The sequence below is a fragment of the Natator depressus genome, chromosome 5 (genome assembly GCF_965152275.1).
Source record: "Natator depressus isolate rNatDep1 chromosome 5, rNatDep2.hap1, whole genome shotgun sequence".
Classification (NCBI taxonomy): Eukaryota; Metazoa; Chordata; order Testudines; family Cheloniidae; genus Natator; species Natator depressus.
Genome location: NC_134238.1, coordinates 72228746 through 72247767, shown reverse-complemented (window position 1 = coordinate 72247767; position 19022 = coordinate 72228746). Strand labels below are relative to the sequence as shown.

The 19022-nt window shown below is 42.8% G+C and overlaps 1 protein-coding gene across 1 annotated transcript; it reads left to right on the top strand.

Annotated features, from left to right (window-relative positions):
- Positions 1 to 1517: 1517 nt before the first annotated feature.
- CDO1 (cysteine dioxygenase type 1) lies at positions 1518 to 17553 on the top strand. Its single transcript, XM_074954023.1, has 5 exons — positions 1518 to 1851; positions 7382 to 7459; positions 10759 to 10916; positions 13671 to 13840; positions 16447 to 17553. The coding sequence occupies exons 1-5, from the start codon at positions 1673 to 1675 to the stop codon at positions 16474 to 16476; spliced, it is 615 nt and encodes a 204-aa protein (XP_074810124.1). The 5' UTR covers positions 1518 to 1672; the 3' UTR covers positions 16477 to 17553.
- Positions 17554 to 19022: the final 1469 nt, after the last annotated feature.

Here is a 19022-nt window from a genome sequence, read left to right as displayed (position 1 = left end):
GTAGAAAACATCCCAAAATATTTAAATAAATGGTATTCTATGATTGTTTAAAAGTGCAATTAATCACACGATTATTCATGATTTTTTTTTAATTGCTTGACAGCCCTAGTTTGAATGACTGGGGAGCTCTCATTTGGCTGTTGGTTTGGTGGTTGTCTCCTAAGCCTGTGCTGTCTGTTGCTCCTCCTCCACTTCTGCACTTTTCAGGAGTGTCTATGACAACCTGCCCCTGTTATTTAACAGTTCCCCTCTCCCTTTGTAAGCAGCTAGGTTTGAGGGAAGAGATTGACCTTAATGGCCTGCAGCTAGCCCGTAGAAGAGGTCTTGATGCTGTATCCCCTTTCCCCCGCAGCATAGGGAGATGGTAAAAGGAGGACCTGGTGCTTGATGAAGCCAGGGGTATGCACAAAGGTAAGTGCAGAACTAGAAAAGGAGAAGGATGATATGTTTAGGGGACCATCTCAGAAGTCAGAAAACCTGGGTTTTATTCCTCGTTCTGCCACAGAATTCCTATGTGGCCTCAGATATCGCTGCTTGGTGCCTCAGTGTCCCTCACGGTGAAATGGGCATATTTTCCTACCTCACTAGGTTGTTCTGGGACTAAGGGTGGGATATTCAAAAGTGCCTCAGTGACTTTAGGAGCAAGAATTCCTCAGGCATGTGCTCCTAGGTCACGTAAGTATTTTTGAAACTGTCTCCCTAAATTCATTAATGTTTGTAAAGTGCTTTGAGGTGCTGGGAGGGAAGGAAGTATTGAAGGGCAGTGTATTTATTATATTATAAACTAGGTGTTGCTGCAGAAGGAGGATCAAGGAATTCAAATCCTCAGAGACAATTGCAAATGAGCTGAGATCTGCAGAGTTGATGCTTTTTCACCTCCAGCTGGCTAGGAAACTTTATCCCTTCCTCTCAGACAAGGATGGGGACACAGTGATCCCTGCTCTGCAGAGCTGATGCAGCCAAGGCAGGGCTAAGTAACTGCTATGAGCTTGGGAAGAGGAGTCCTCTATTAAGGGGCAGGGGGAGGGGCTGAACCGGGTTGGTGAGTATGCTGTGGGGAGAGAAGGGGTCATTCTGAAGCTGTGTTGTGTGAGAAGGAGGGATACTTCGGTACTGCATGAGGTGAAGCGATGCAAACCTCTGGGATAGATAATATGGTGATGGATACTTTACTACACTAAGCAGACAGATTAGATGGATTAGAGTGGGGACCATTCATGATTTATTTTTTAATGTTCCTCCTTTTTCCCTGGAGCATGCAGGGCTGGGGCTTTCTAGCTGCTACAGAGTCTGGCACTTAAAGAAGAGATTCAAATGCACTTTAAAAAATGGCTGGGAGTGGGGCAAAACATTAGAATGAAGAAGTGCAACCTTCCCATACAAAAGGAGGGGGGACTCTAAGAAGCCATACCTGAACTCTTTGTCAGGAGGGGGGAGGAGGTTCTTTCTGTTTGCATAACCCAGGATCCCATAGCTCACTAACCAGTTTTGTGAACTTCCCTCCCACCCTCCTTGGGTAGTTGGTACATTCCCACTGTAACTTCAGGAGCATAAATACAGGCAGCACCAAGCTGCGAGAAAATTTGTTGTTTGCTAGGAAGGGGAAGGTGAATCTGCTTGTCCAAGCACAAGCAATTTTGCTGCTTGCAGCCGGTTGTGTGGAAGGTGTATCATGGAGCAGCCGGTGCAAACAGAAGTGTGGAAAGCGCAGACTTTACAGGAACTGATCCAGATCCTGCATCACTTATTTTCTAGTGATAAAGTCAGTATAGAAGAAGTGCAAGCCTTAATGGAATCGTATGAGAGCAACCCTGTGGAGTGGATGAAATATGCCCAATTTGACCAATACAGGTAAAGTCAGCACTACTTATTTCAGTGCAAAGGGTGGTAACGCAAAAAGGAGTCTGTCTAAATAGTAAATGAACAGCTCAGCAAGCAAGACAGACAAACACACCTGGTGGGAATTGAGGGACGTCGTTTGTGCTATTTTTGTGTGTGTGTGTGTGTGTGGGGGTTAAATAAAGTGAAATTAACAGAGCTCGGAGGAGTAGAATGTAAAGTCTAGGTATGACCAGTTTCCACGAAGCCTGAATTAAACTGACGTAGTTCATGTGTGCATGCATACATGGAGCTATGGAAGCATTCACTCCAAATATCTTTTAGAATCGGTTTGAGGAATTAGAGGAGGAGGAGTCTTTGCAATCATCTGGTGTTCTAATAGTTGGGATCTACATAACGTGACATCTGGGTGAAGGAGACAACTGGCATCTCGGTGTAAACTTAATTGTAATAGAGTGTAAAATAAAGAACATGGTTGGAATACACAACAATGATGAAGAGTCACTGTAAGGGCTGGATAACAGGACTGTATCCTCGCCACTGCTTATACTGTTGCGATCATTTCAGTTAGGTACAGCTGTGGGTAAGAATCTGATCTAGATGCACGTGGCTTTTATTCTTTATTTTGTCGTCTGCTAAAGCTAGTACACTCCGTGCTTTTCCTAGACCGCTCCCTTCAGTTCTAACTGTTCTCCAGATGCGTGGTTTTCATACGAATAGCAAAGATGTTTTAGGAGGTGACGGATGGGAGGAGGCACCTCCCCAAGTGTGGAACCGTTTGCAAATTCAGAATGAAGCCAGTCTCCTGGAAACAGCTCAGAAACTACGAACCCAGAGAAAATATCTTGGCAAGTTTCCCAGACTGATCAGCAGTAGGAGACTAATTCAGCTCAGCTCGGTACTTTCGCTCCGCATCGCCACGCTCCACAAAGCCGGTCTTCAGGGCTGGTGCGCGCCGCGCTGTGGGAAGGGGGGCCGCGGCTCACCTCTCTTGTTCGGTAACGGTGACCGCAGCGCCAGCTATTTACTGTTGACTGCTGCGGTGACTCGTTAGGGACAGGTCAGCGAAAGCGCTTGCTCTAACCCACCCAGTCCCCAGCCAAAGTTCCGGGGGCGGGCTGGCGGAGGTCAGGAAGCCTTGGTTGTGCATCCAGTGGTCTGAAATAAAGTCTACTCAGCACCAGTCATCTGCCTCGGCTTTTGTTCTGCAAAAACTCTTCTTCTCCCTCCGCCCCCCAGCCCCAACCAACGGGTCAGGGCAGTAAAAACCCCTCTCTCAACACTAAAAGAAAAGGAGGACTTGTGGCACCTTAGAGACTAACCAATTTATTTGAGCATAAGCTTTCATGAGCTACAGCTCACTTCATGGGATGCATACTGTGGAAAGTGTAGAAGATCTTTTTATATACACACAAAGCATGAAAAAATACCTCCCCCCACCCCGCTCTCCTGCTGGTAATAGCTTATCCAAAGTGACCACTCTCCTTACAATGTGTATGATATGAAGTGAGCTGTAGCTCATGAAAGCTTATGCTCAAATAAACTGGTTAGTCTCTGAGGTGCCACAAGTACTCCTTTTCTTTTTGCGAATACAGACTAACAGGGCTGCTACTCTGAAATCTCTCAACACTACCCTGCCACCTCCCGCTGCCTTTCCCAGGCACGCCTCCTCTCCCGCCCTGCACGGGTCTGGGGTGGCGTTTCCCGTGCCCTTCGGCTCTTCCTCTGCCCCTGCCTCGTGCTCCCTCCCTGCTCCCGGGCTCCACTTCTTCTGCGCGCCTCCTTTCGACCGTGCGCGCGGGGGAGCTCCCTTGCAATCCTCCTGGGGCCCTTCCCCCACGCCGTGCTCCCCCGGGGGGTGCGGCGGCGCGCGTGCAGCCCTCCGCCTTTGCCTCTGCTCCTTGTGCTCCGCGGGCTGCGCATCCCCGCTGCGCTATCCCCTTCTCCCACCCTTCCCCACCAGTTGCTTTGCAGGTTTCCGCGCTGGCTGGCAAAGGGCTGTTCAGAGGTAGGGCCAGGGGCGGGGCTCCGGCAGCCAATCAGAGCTGCCCCTCGGCGACGCCCAAATCAGAGCCGGCCCACGTCAGTGAACTACGTGGCTGCCTGGCTGGCTGGGGCTTGCTGTCTAGCCTGATGAAGCTGGAAGGCGTCAGGACCAAGGGCAGTCTCTGCCCCATGGGCTCCTGGGCATCACTTGTCGGGACCTGGCGCAGATTGTTGGGGGGAGGGGTAGCTCAGTGGTTTGAGCATTGGCCTGCTAAAGCTAGGGTTGTGAGTTCAGTCCTTGAGGGGGCCATTTAGGGATCTGAGCCAAAAATTGGGGATTGGTCCTGCTTTGAGCAGGGGGTTGGACTAGATGACCTTCTGAGGTCCCTTCCAACCCTGGTATTCTATGATTGTTTGCCCTGTGCTGCAGCTGGCACCTGGGCACTGTTTATACTAAACACTATTACCATGGGAAGGACATGGACTGTGGCTCCAAAGTTACCCTGTGCAGCTGCTCTCCAGTCTAAGAAATGGGGGGAGGGTTGAGCAGAAAGCTCAGTAGGCATTAGCCTGGGCTCCCCTTGTGTAGAAGAGTATGAAGTCAATGGGCAGACCTGAGTGCATGGGCAGTGTCCTAATGCAGGAGCTTAGATTGATTCCCCCACCCCTCTCAGTTTCTCCCATCCTGGCTAATTACCAAGATAATGGACAAACATTAGAGCTCTGCTTATGTATGACTATCTGTTTAGGGTAGGGGGTGCCCAGACATCCTGTTTGGGCCGGGACAGGGCTGTCCCGGCTGTCCTGACTTTTCTGGCAGAAGTAACTTAGACATTTGTCAAGAGCAAGCGGGACAAATGCCACTTTTGTCCAAAAGTGGGGTGCAGGGGGTGAGTGGCCACGCCAGCTTCATGGGGGTGGGAGGGAGAGGCAGGCTCAGATGTGGGCAGGGCTTGAGTGAACAGCGACACCAGCTGAGGGGTGGGGGAGGCAGGGCTCAGGCTATCGGCTCGGGCCAGCCCCACATGGGGGGCCAACGGGAGGCCTTGGGCTAGCGCGATGTGGTGTCCCATTTTCCCTTTGGGAAATATGGTCACCCTAGTTTATAGGATTTTCTGCAGTGTTCATCAGTGCCCCACCCCCCTCCGGACATTCATGAAGTTGTCCTCATGCCACCCCTGCAAGGTAGGGCAAGTATTATCCACAGTTTGCAGGTGAGGAACTGAGTTACAGACTCAGCTACACTAGCACTCAGCCCAGCATCCTTGAGCTCCACTAGTGGAAGGGCAGGTGTAGACAGAGTACAGGGGTTTCTACCACTGTGTCAGCTGGCACCCATACATTGTTTATACTAAACACTATTACCATTGGAAGGACATGGACTAGGGCTAGACAGTGGGAAAAGAGTAATGAAAATTCCCAAGATAAACCTACCCTGAGTGATTTCTCCAGATTCACAGAGGCAGTCTCTGTCAGAACCTGGAATAGACTCTACATCATCTGTGTCCCACTCCCGTACCTGAACCTCAAGAACATCCTTCCCTTTAATATGATGACCAGAGAGAACTTGACTGATTCTGTCTTAGGTGAGTGCTCTAATCAGCTGGCTTTTGGCTGTTTTGGAGTGGGTATGTCTCTCACTCTGGTTTCTTGTGAAAAGCTGTAAAAGGTCTCAGTTTCATCTTGATGCGGAACTGGAAAACTTGCATTCTTGAAAATATTTGTCGGACGGGAAAACCATTTCCTGCCCACCTCTACATTTAAGGTGTCAGGAGGGTTGCTAAATCTTGGATGGGGGGAAAACACATCACCTTAAAGTGTGGGATCTAGTTTCATTGAACGCTTGGGGGTGTGCACAATATCCTGTCATCAGGCAGTGAGAAGTACCATGTTGTCCCTTCTTCACTTTCTTTGTTTGTTTGATTCCTTTCCCTCAGCCCCCTCTGATATCATCAGACTAGGTTTTTCTTCTATCATATTCTTGCTTTAGCAGAGAAGAAAGTACAATATCAGTTCAGGCTTAACAGTAATTGTTACTTTTCTAAATATTGATTTGCCCCTTGCAGCTGGTGTCTTTCCATTGTAACTCAAACATACATTATTTCTACACTTCTAAAAAAAATCTTATTTTTCTCTTTATCGTGGATGCATTATACTGGATTAAAAAATAAACTCCTTTCTTTTCAGTTTGACTTTTTTCCAATTCAGAACAAACCTCAAAACTTGTGTTCTGATATAAGCATTGTAACACTAAATGTATGTGTAGCCAGCTGTGCAGAAATGACAGATTGTGACCTGTTTAATCAGACAAAACTTGTATTGTGATGTCATATAGAAGAGAACTTTTATATAAAAATTAAAATTAAAAATAGTGAAGAAACTAAAGATGGAATGAGATGAAATGCAGAAACTAACTTTATGATTCAGTTAAGGCAAAATATGTGGGACGAACTGAAGATAATTTGTTACCACCATGCTGTTTTGACAGAATACAACAAAGGGATATCTTGTGGGAAAATAGCAGATTAGGCAAAACAAACAGCCAGTTAACACAAACAGAAAAACTTCTTCTGCGTGCCAGGTGAGAATCTCCCACCAGTTACTAGTGGCTGTGGCAGAGGGATACTTTTTGATAGGGACTCTCATACTGCTTAAGACCCCGGGCCTGCAAAGGTATAAGCATATGCCTCACTTTTCACACTGTCAGTAACCCCATTGAAATCAATGAGGCTACTCATGTGCGAGCTTGCAGGATTGGGCCTTCAGTTAGGAATCAGAGGATGAAATCACCTGTATTGTTTAGGGACAGGAGGCCCTCAAGCCATGAGAATGGAACATACCCTTGATTAACCACATGAATAACATGTATGTAAAAAGCAAGCCTTTTCTGCTTTTCTTTTTGTTTGATTTAATATAGGAAACTTTTTTCGTATCTTCTGCTCTTCCGAGCTTTGTTTTGGGTGTAGCTGTTTGACAGAAATTACTGTGTTGGTATTGGGTTTCAGACGTACAAAAAAATTACAAGTACAAAAAAACAGAATAGTCCAGAAAAGCAACAGTTTTACCATATGTGGTAACCCCTATACTTCAAAAATCTTTGCCCAGTGCAAAAGAATGCAGTCACCGAAAGGAAAACCAAGAATATTTGAAAGTGAACTGTAGAAAAATATACACATTTCGTTTCTTTGTTGCAGTACTCTGTTTCTAATTAGAAAGCCTGCTGTTGAAATGATCTCATTCAGCAACTATTTATATTAGATTTTCTCTTCTCCTTCAGTTTCAGATATATACGTCCAACCCTCAGTCCTGGATTTAACTTAAAAGCTTTCCTGATGCTATCAAGCGCTAGTTGTATGTCCGTTTTTTTTCCAACCTGAAAAAGTGCAGTGGCAAAAACCACTTAAAAATTCCATTTCACTTTCTCTGCATATAATTTGCTTTCCAAAGCTAAGAAACCTTGTAATATAGGCTGCCACTAACCATGTTTATATTCCCTGTTGTTTCTTTATATGCACATACATATATTTTTAAAAACCACAGATGTTTTCAATTTCAGGTACACAAGAAATCTTGTGGATAAAGGAAATGGAAAGTTCAACTTGATGATCTTATGCTGGGGTGAAGGACATGGCAGGTTTGTATCCAAACAGCTTGATACCTGCAGACAGAAATAAAGCTACAGTATTTTTCATTTGGTCTGTGTACTACTGCGTGTCATTGTCCTGTAATAAGAGACAAACCATCTTCCTCGCAAACATTAATGGGTAGAGGGTGGTTAACTGATAACTACAAACAAAATAAGTAGTAATAATCAGGATGACTCTGCCGAAGGGATAATTTTGAAAATTGTGTCTCTCATGATTTTAGGGCATTTCTGCGGTTTTCAGTCTTCCACCAAATCTAAGCTTCTGTTTTGTCCATTAAGCTTTTTTAACCTTACAGTTACAGAGCTGGATCTTGCATTCTTTAGTCAAACTGCAGTTGCTTTATAGGAGTTCTGCCTGATCAGAACTGCAGGATCAGGTCCATGTATTAGAGGCTATAAAAGCTTTTGCTTCTATTACACCTATATAGTTTAAATCCTGGTCTGTGTGGCCAGCCTGAGAAAACGAGGTTGGATTAGGCAGTTTGGAGTGTGGGAAGGAATGGACTCTCCCCACCCCACGCTACTGTATAACAAGGCCACTTTGTGGTTGCTATCACAATGATAAAGGGACAACAGCTGCTGTGACCAGTCTACATGGGATGTATGGGGGCATCGACTGGTGGATCTGCATAGTCATAGTGCAGGGGTTCTCAAACTGGGGGTCGGGACCCCTCAGGGGGTCATGAGGTTATGTGGGGGGTCGCGAGCTGTCAGCCTCCACTCCAAACCCTGCTTTGCCTCCAGCATTTATAATGGTGTTAAATATATAAAAAAGGTGTTTTTTATTTATAAGGGGGGGTCGCAGTCAGAGGCTTTCTGTGTGAAAGGGGTCACCAGTAAAAAAGTTTGAGAATCACTGTCATAGTGCCTCTGAAGCTCCCTGCAGAGCTTTCTTCTATGGTATGCAGGAGTTTGACTTCCTATATATATTCTGTATAGCCTGCGTCTTCTGCAGTGCTGAACCATGCCAGGACTGTTGCTTATTGGGTGGTTTTATGTGCCTGCGGACATGGGGGCAGGATCTGTCTCTCTGAGGTTCTTTCACAACTTTGTTGGCTAACCAAAAAAAGTTCTAGCCTGTAATTTTTTGTCACATAATCACTGACCCTGCATTTAAGCAGAAAAACTATAATTGTTTGCTTTAGATGTGAAAATGAATTAACATTGTCAGGTCTAATTTGGGATGGTGCCATGCTTCCCCAAATAGGTGTAAGAGCGCAGTCTAGATCTGCAGCCCACCAGCTCTTTAGTATAGGGTCTTTTCTGAGCAGAGACTAAAATTATTGTCAAATGGTGTCCTGGTTTATGATTTGGACAAGCATCTGCTGGTGACTAAAGTGATACCACAACTTCTTTTCACTCCCTATGTAAGCAGAATAAAATAGTTAACATGATTAATTGGAAGAGAAACTGTTGAGGGAGTGACTACATGGCATTCATGAACTTGCCTACTTAAAAAAACCCTGCTTTTTGCAAGTCAACAGCAATATAACTTCTGTTTGGATTGGAACATTTGCTGTGTATAACACTTAAATCCATCATATTCTAGACTGAAGCTTGATTAGCCTTGTACATTGGGGTCAAAAAATCCACTTGCCTGAGTGAGGACGAAGCCTTCAACTTCTGCAGCAGTGAAGCTTTAATTTCTTTTTAACTACACTTCTAGCCCTTACGGCTGCAAATATAGCAATTCAAATGTATTCCTGAGTAGGTAGCCAGCCTGCACCAGTGCTCCTGCTGCTGCTCACAGCTTTGCCAAACAACAGCAAAGTGAAATGAACAGCTCTGTCTGGTCAGTTTAATTGTTGCTATTAAATCCAGTGGGAAGCAGTGAAACGTCCTTTCTCCTGTGTACCTCACATCCATCACAGCAGCAAAGAAGCCCTGAAGATGGAGAAGAAGTAGAAAGCTCCCTCTCCCAAATAGTGGGGTGGAGTTTCAAGTTTATTCTGACTGTAACTGATAGGAAAGATAGAACCCTCAAGCAAAGTCCATGGAAAGTGCCTTGTTGTTTCTCAACAGCCAGCGTGTGTTTGTTTACTTCTGGCTAGTATGGTTAATCCTTCAGCTAGTAGTTATCTGCTAAATTTTCCAACACCTGTATTTGTTGTTAAGTTATTGTAATAGCTTTCTAATACATCAGCCTTTATTGAGTATCTTTCAGTCACAGTAAATATTTCTTTGAGATTTGCTGGTGTTCTGATAATGTGACAAGTGTGCAATAACATTCATGTCCTGCACATACTGTTATACCTCTACAATACACCATAGTGTCTGTTTCTTCTGGGGGAATTCTTTGCCACTGCGCACGTGTAGAATTCATGTCCCCCGCAGATTTTTTTCTCAGCAGAAAACACATTCTGCCGGAGAGGCGCTGCAATCACGCCTTTCGCCCATCAGGGCCGCTGTGGCGCCAGAACAGAGGGCAGTTGGCTCGCAGCCAGCTGCGGATAGGGAGGATGAGGGGCAGCTTTCCTCACAGCGCCCTGCCCACAGGGCCAGGTGAGGAGGTCTGGGATATGGGGGGATGGATAGAGCAAGGAACAGGGAGCTTCTGGGAGGGTCACATAGATGAGGGTTCAGAAGGGCTAGTGCGGGGAACAGACTGGGGCAGGGGCTAAATGGGAGTAGGGGTGCTGGACCACATGGGGATGGGGAACAGAGGGGATGGGGGGCAGGTGTAGGGACACATGGGGACAGGAGAAGATGTGCCTGACTGAATGGGAGAAGCTAGGAGTCATCCAGGCTCTGCATGGGAGATGCTCCCCACCTCCCTAAAAATCACGCCCCCAAGAAAAACCCTGTTCCATACTTTTCCCACCCAGACCCAGCAACCTTCCAGGATCACTCCTAGGCTCCTTCCTAGCAATTACTTCCCTATCCCTCAGCTCCTCTGTTACCCCAGATTCCCCCAAGCCTTTGCACTGTTTCTGAGGGGTGTGGGAAATATGTTTCTGTTTTGTAATTTACATGAATTATGAGTCAAAGTTCTGTATTAATATGCCTAATAAGGAATCTATTTGTCAAAAAACATTTCTGGAATCTTTTTTGTTTGTTACAGACATACTTGCTTACAGGTATTTTGAAATAAATTACCAAAATACTTGAAACTAGCATGACTATATTGTGTTATTTTGACAAATAAAATATGCATATTTTAAAAATATTGTGCATAGAATTTTTAATGTTTTGGCGCAGAATTCCCCCAGGAGTAGTCTGTTAAATTTGTAGTAGGTGGTATTAAATGTATACATCACACTGAGTTCAGCTATTCTGTGTTTCTATAGCAGTATTCATGATCACACTGACTCACACTGCTTTATGAAGATCCTTCAGGGGAATCTAAAAGAGACTCTGTTTGAGTGGCCTGGGAAAAAAGGGACTGGAGCAATGACGAAGAAATCAGAACGAGTTTTGGGGGAAAATCAATGTGCCTATATCAACGGTAAGCTTCTTTTTAATGTCTCATATTTGACCATTTCATTGCTGCCCATCAATGATTATAACTCTTAACTGAAAAGTTCACTCTTTAATAAACTGGTCTAGCTATAGGTTCTTGTATTTCAGCTAAACCTGTGGTATACAGCACCTGTGCGGACTCAGACTCTCCTCAAACTTGTGTTTAAACTTAAACAGTCTAAAAAAACCCCATTCATCTAAATTCATGATTAAGATACTGCAGTAAAGGCTAAGATCTTTCAACAGCTCCTGAATGCTCAGAGCCTTGCAGGATTGAGCTCCAAATCACTAACTGAAAATGCATGTGGATGTGAAGTTGAAAATGTAAAGCAATAGGCAAATCGCATGTATGAAAATCCAAAATTCATACATGTCTCCAGGGCTGGCTCTACCTTTTTTGCCACCCCAAGCAGCGAAGCAAAAAAACCAAAACAAAACAAAAAAGCAGCCGCGGAAGTGCCACCGAGAAAGGAGTGCCGCCCCAGGCACCAGCTTCCTTAGCTGGTACCTAGAGCCGGTCCTGCAGGTCTCTGTTTGGATTTATGAAGAAAATATCTCTTGGGTGTGTAAGGTCCTTTTGGGTTACAATGGAAAGCCTAAGAACAAAACTGTAGTAGAACAGTAATTGCCCACACAATCAGTACATCTAACAGCCAGCAATAGAATGGATAATGATTGAAATGAACATTGCTCTGGTCTTTTAGAATTCTGTATTTACACTTTTTAGGATGCACAGTAGCTCATACCTATCTTGACTTGGGGTAGAGAGTGGAGGGGTCTTTTTTGTTGAACCATGTTGTTCACTATGTACAAAAGTACACTAAAGCCCAGTCCTGCAGTGCTCAGCACTGCAGTGAAGTAGTGCACAATATTGTATGAAAATGGTGGACTTCTTGACTACTTCTGACACATTGTAATATGTGTAACTGCTTCTGTACAACTCTCGGTAGGCACTGTATGCTGTTTTCTATATTTACTTCTGTTGTGAGAAGCTTGCAAATAAAACAAAAGGCTTGAACAATTTACTTGACCCCTGTACAGCTAGTCTTTTGGCTAGCCAGCCAGAGGCCAGTGCCTTTGAAAACTTCCTGAAAACTTTTTCTTCTGATTATTTTCTATGCTTGCTCTCACCCCAGAGGTTGATTTTCATTAACCAAACTTTCTGAAGTGGAAGGAGAGAGAAATCTGTTCAAGTGCTCAGGGTTTTTATTGGGGGTCAAAGGGGTGGTTTTTTTTATAATGCAATCAGTGCATTGGGAAGTCAGTCTTTTTTACTGGTTCAGAAAACATTTGCACTTTATGTGTGTGTATGCTCCAAAAACAAATTGTTTGGGTTGTTGTTTGTTTTTAAAGCAATCTTTTTAAAAGCCTCTAACTAGTCCTCTGAGAGAACTGTATGCCTAGCTCCTCTGCTGTGTTTCCTGGCTGGATATTTCAACTTAAAAGTAACAGAAAATTAAATGCTGTGCATTCACAATTGGTTGCCTTAACTCTTTAACAAAGCCCTAAGGTATTTGTGTTTCTATCCGGATATCTGCACATTCAAATAAATGGTGCTGATGCAGAAAGAATATCGCATGTAGCATGGCAGTTCCTTTTTGTGCTAGTTGCCTATTACTTGGTGTTTCCACTTTGCTTATAAGACAACTCACAGGAGTGAGTTGATTTTAATCTCTCAGTACATGAATATAAACTTAGGGATTTTTACCCTCATTAAATGAAATAGTGTAAATGAAATGTACAGGTGTATAGTTTAAATGAGCCAAAGTTGGAATGCACCAGTGCTTCCCACAGTAATAGTATCTGGGCTACATTGTACAATTAAGGGCTGAGTATTATATAAGATATTACATAAGCATAAAGGGCCGAGTTGCATTTGCTCTGGGAATCATAAACTTTAATTCTTGAACTCTTGAGCAGTTTTTAAAATTCTTCCATAGTGCTCAATCAACATGAGTTTTGGTAGATTTAATGTTCGGACTTTGGGTATTTTATAGAACTCTGTTTCTGCCCTCTGGTTCTCTGAAAGTGCTGTCAACTTATTAATAGCCACACTGTGGGCAGTGGCTTGTTTTATTACCTGTTCAATTATATTTGCTGTTTCAGTGAAGATTGGATGTTTGCCATGCTCTGGTAATTTGTCACTTTAAATAAAAGCCCAGACAAATGGGAAAGGGTAATTGGAAGATGGACAACTGTAAAAGAAAGCAACTGTTTCCTTGCCCGGGAATTTACTCTTGAAATTCAAGTAGTTCAGTCTTAACATGGTTGATGTCCTTGTTATCAGGCTGAAGACTAGCAATGCAAAACCCTGTTTTCCTCTGAAATATCTTGTTTATTCTTTAGAAAAACAAATCTTCCATCCAACATCTTCAGAGCACCAGTGTCTCCTAGGAAAGAAAATATCATTTGGGGATGGCAGCCGATAATAAATTACCAACCATGTGCTCTTCCTAAAGCTTCTGTAGATTCCTGTTAAGCTTTATACCATAGTAGATAACAAAAAATTCTATATATGGAAAGTTAGAGAGGAAGACATTCTGAAGTCCCAATGAGTTTGGGGATCTGTCCTAAAGAGTAAAACCCAAATTCTCTTTTTTGAGTTAAAAATTCATCCTGAAAGCGTGGGTATATCCAGCTGTCTTGTTGGTTTAGAGATGGTGCTTTTCCAGGCACGTATCAGATTTAATTAGATCTGTCTGTTAATGTAGCCTTTCCTCTTATGTCCTCGCTTGTCTAGACTCCATTGGCCTGCACCGTGTGGAGAACACAAGCCACACAGAGTCTGCTATTAGTCTGCACTTGTACAGCCCATCCTTTGACAGCTGTAACACCTTTGATCAAAGAACCGGACACAAGCATAAAGTCAAAATGACATTCTATAGTCAGTTTGGAGAAAGGACTCCAGGTGTAAGTACAAGCTAATGAATACCCTTTATGTTCAACTATCCTGTGTCCTCATGTGAACAGAGCAGAGACCTAGCTTGCTGTGTTGCTGCCCATCATTGCAAACCAGCCCTTGGCTCTCTTGGTGGGTTGTCCAGCACAAGCACAGTTCTTGTTATGGACTGTCTGGTCATTTTTAGGATAGAGATGAAACATGTTTCAAAAGGAAGCTCAGTTTTGGTGTCAACTTTAAGTTTCCCTTTACACACAGTTTTTAAAATGCTACTTTGCACTTACACTGAAGTTCTTCCTTTGCCTCTTCAAAGCATGGTACAAATATTATTCTCACAGCATCCCTAGGAGGCAGGCAAGGATTATCTCCATTTCACAGATAAGGCAGTGTCATTTGTCCAAACTGCAATTGGATTTAGGTATTACTGGCTCTGCTCATCCATCTGCCCCCTGCTCCCCAGTAAAAAAAGGTCCAATTTTATGAAGTACAGAGGAGCCATCAGCTCCCCTTGATAGCAAAAGGAGTTGAGGGTGCTGCTGGGCTAAGCAGTTTCACATTTCAAGTCCAAATTGTTTTCTCCCTGTAATTTGTTGGCAACAAAAACTGACTCAGTGTCATGACATTTTTAAAAAACAAACTGTGAAATGCAGACTCCCCGAGCAAGGTTGGTCTGCTTAGTGGCATAGCACCAATGCCGTGTTCGTCTCTGTCTGGAGCTCTCAGTACCAGGACTGGGAGTGGTGGTTGATGGGCTTCCCTTTGGAACTCTTTAGTGTGTCTAAACCTGGCCACAATTTAGGACCTTTATAGGAGGAAAGCTGCTTAATGGTAAAGAAATGAGGCAGATCTTCAGGACCTTGTTTAGGATAGCCCATGGCTGGACTGGATGTTCACAGAGGGCTTGATGCTGAGAGGTACTGAGCACTCTTAACTCTCACTGATGGACTAGCAGGAAATGAGTGATCAAGCCTTTAGTAGGTGAAGTTCAGCTAAGGTTTTATGTATAATGGGCAAAATCCCTCCAGTCCAACAAGCACAATGCAAATAGCTGTGCTTCTTTGCAGCTTTTCACATTAAAGCACCCAAACTGTAAACTTTACACGTGTGAAAGTCCTCCAGACAACTAAACTCCTTCCAGTCCTTATCATCCAGAAGAAATAAGATAAATTTTGAATAGCACAGTCACATGAGAATAAAAATTCAAGATTGTTGCTGCTTGTGTTTTCTCTTTCTTTAAAAAAAATTTCCCTGAGAGGAAGTCTTGGTTGGTTTGTGTGTGTAAGATAACAAGTGAAATATTTGGAAACTAGCTATTTGAACTTCAAATATTTTCCTGTTCTTGTTCTGTAGCAACTGGCAACTTTTGTACCTATGATGGGAAGTTTTATCTGATTTTTGAGTGGGAAAAATCTTAGTCATTGGATGTCTCCACTTAGTTCCAGTAACTGCAACTGGTAAACAGGGGCTGGATGGAACCTGGGTTTGGCCATACAGCTGTCTCAAATGACCTCATGTTGCAGAAAACTTTTAGCTTCAGTGAGGGTTTCTGGAAAGCTCATTGGAAACGGACAGTCTTTTGCTGTTTACCAGGTCTCAAAGGAACATGGGGAGGCAGGAAAGTGCAAGATGGGAGGAGAGGTTAAAAATACAAAGGATAGTGCAAAGTGTATGTACGTTTTCTTAGGAACAAGAAAATCTACCTGAAAATCTAAATATTATAAACATGCAACACTTTCTGTTAGCTTTCCTTTTCATTCAAACTAAACAAAATGTGCAAGTAAACTCCTGATGTACTTTTCAATTAGTTGTCATTAAATGTTTAGCTAGGGTTTAATAGAGGAATCTAGCTGTGCTGGAGGGTTTTTAAAGCTAATCAGTCAATTATTCAGAAATTCTGTGTGCAGCTGCACCCAGTTGTACACAGAATCATAGAATATCATAGAATAATAGAATAACATGCCAAACACTGAAAGCCTGTTTTTTTCAGTGTTAATCAGTTAACTTACCAGTGACTTTCCCCCAGAAAGTAGCCTGCTATGTGCTTAGTCAAAGAAAACTATATGGATCTAGAGTGCACTTTGAGTGCTACTGTGTATTTATACCAGAGTATTAATATAGAGAACTTGCTTGCCAAGAAAAATCCCATAAGCTTGATCCTGCCCTCTGATAGGTGTAGTACATCATCATGTTTTTTGCTAGTAGGCATTCATGTGCAAGTGCAGTTAGATGATTCTCACCCCCCATCCCCACTAAACTGGGGGTCTAATTTTGCTGACAGGATCAAGCTTGATTCAATAGGTCTGAGAGGAAGGATGGTCTGGTGTGGATAGGGCACGAGTCAGGGGTTCAGGAGACCAGAGTTAAATTCCCTGTTCTGCCACGGACATACCCAAGGTCACACCAAATCATATGGTCTTTCTCTGCCTCACTTCCCTAGCTGTAAAATGGGGATAAGAGCACTTCCCTCTCTCACAGAGGTGTTGTGAGAATAAATACATTAAAGATTGAGGCACCCAGCTACTATGGTAATGGGGGCCATATACGTACCTTAAGTAGATGGGGCATCATAATCTACTCAAGTCTTTTCTTTTAAAAGAATCTCTCCTCTTTCTTTTAGGCAACAGCAGTGTCACAAGAGAACAACTGAGAAGCACCAGAATTAATGTGTTAAGGCCTGCTGAATGTTTGACCAGGGACAGAAGAATTGTCTAGCTGATGCTAGCTATAGTTGAATAACCCGTACATAGAAATACAGTAGGGAAGCTTCCTGGCAATATGTAGTTATGTTGAATGAATACTGATTATGGGACCCTAAGGTGACTAGTGCTATAAGCTGCTGCAGGGGTTAGATGCCTTTACATAGGCTGTTGTAAAGTCAGAATCAAGTACTTTGTTTTTCTGATCCTAGCCTCTTTTAAATTCCACTTTTGAAACTGTACTGGGAATATCAGTAGTAGGTGTTTTAAACACCATTTGACACTTTTTATAGGTCTTTTTATATGGTATGCGTGCTCAGTGTATTTAGTAATCTAAACTTTGTAGCCTCAAGTCACCATTTGTACCCATTTGTAATGTATTGGATACTAGTAAGAGCAGTTGTCTTTTTTTTTTTTTTTTTAATTAAGCCTTTTATGTTTTAATGCTCTGGAACATTTTGGTAGTTGTGCATTTTTTATTTTATTTTTGTTAAATTTCATTTGTCAGATCTGTTTTTAAACAGGAGCAATAATGCACTTCATGTACAATAATGTTTGAAAAGTTAACTGAGTTGGGCAAAGGTCTGGGTTTTTAACCAGACTAATTATGTTTAATATGGCTAACATCCAGTTTCCAGAGTTCTGTTGTGTAGCTACTGAATGCCTTTAGGGAAACCTAAATAAAACTGGATTTGAGCACAAATTTCCAAAGATTGCAGCCTCTTTCCTGATAACTAACATATATATAATGCTCATTACTCATGATTAATTCCATCCTCTGTAGATCTATCATGAATATCTCTTAAATCTTACCTAGGTGATACCATTATTAGAAGAGGAGTTAAAAAGACAAAAGCATTTAAAATTTACTGTGAAATCCTGACCCCATTAAAGCCAATGGGATTTTTTTGATAGATTTCAGTGGCTCCAAGATTTCATCCTTAACCCTGAGTTACAATACACAGGAGTTTTTTCAAAACATAATTATAATAAAAACAGAAATGCACCAAAAATCAGTGAGGTCTGGTTTTTTTCTTCCTCCATAAAAGGCTCTCTTTATTTATCTGACCTAACATGTACATGAGAAGATGAGATACACTAAGTGAAAATACACCTTTCCTTAATTTCCTTATAAAAACAAAAGTAGAAAATGGGGCTGTATAAAGATCCTACTGCACTTTTCACTCTCTTCTTAAGTGACTATGTTCCACTGGGCAGTAATGTAGTTATGTTTTTAAAATTTTAACAGTACTTTTTTCTAATGAGTTTCACATCTTCCTCCTTATTGGAAGTAAACACTACAGAGATTTTTAGAATCTCAGTAGCAGCCATTTACCATGTGCTCTGTGATAGGCATAAAAACTGTTTTCTGTCTTTGGCTCTTTTTCAAGTTTCCAGGAGTAAAAAAAAAAAAGTCTGATGGGAGAAACTTTGGGAAGGAGTTTCAAAAACAGGTAAGAGTTAGGCAACAATTCCCTTCATAAATCAATGGGAATTTAGTGCCTAATTTCCACAGGTGCTTATGAAAGTCCTAACCAAATATTACACCAGGTAAATTCAACACGGGTAAATCTCTTAGGGGTGTGAGGGAGTGAATCTTAGGTTTCCAATGGAATAAACAAACCAGAGAGAATTGCGAGATGTTAGCAAAGGGAATCAGGAGTCCAGGGAGAATGTCTACATAGGGAATCCTCTTTTGGAAACCCATTAGGAAGTTAAAGGAACATGCTGAGTCCAAAATTGGAAGGGAAAGGAGCAGCAGATCCTGCTAGCAAAAGGCACTTCAAATGCTGAGTTTTACTGATACTTTTCTGGACTCCAATAGATTCCAAAGTGTATCCTGTCCTGATATATTACTGCTGAAATTCCCAAAAGTCTCTGCAACCTGAATGGTGGTCCTGAGCTAGGACTGAAATCACATGGTGGCAGCACTTTCTGCCTCTTCCTAGAGGAAATGAGCCACATCACCTCACCTCTCCAACAGGAGTGTTTAAACTCGTCTTCAGAAACACAGAAAAGTCTTTGGAGTGGGTGCTAACAGTGGATGTTCATCTATGTGGCTCCACTGTCCGTCCTTCCTCTCCTACCGAGGGGGTATTGCAGTCATGGAAATAAATGCGGCTCAGGAGCTGCAGATACAAGGAGGATTTGTTTGTGTGCTGAGTAACTGGAGGTCAAAGATTCTTTTCACCCTGGCCCAATAGAGTAACCTCTGTGCAGAGCTAGCTCATTTGTGCTTTTTAAAAAAGATTGACTTCATCATGTCTCATGGGTGTCTTCCCCTCTCGCCCTTTTGCTGTCGTCTTTTCTAGGTCTTGTCTATTATATAGGAGAAGTTGCCCTGGTTTAGCTACATTTTTTAAAATCAATCTAGTTAAGCCAAGGCAAACTTATTATGTAAATACATTTGAATCAGTTAAACCCTTGCCTAAATTGGTTTAGCTTAATTTGGCAATTTACTAATGCAAGTAAGACTTACCTGAGCAAGGTTTAAACT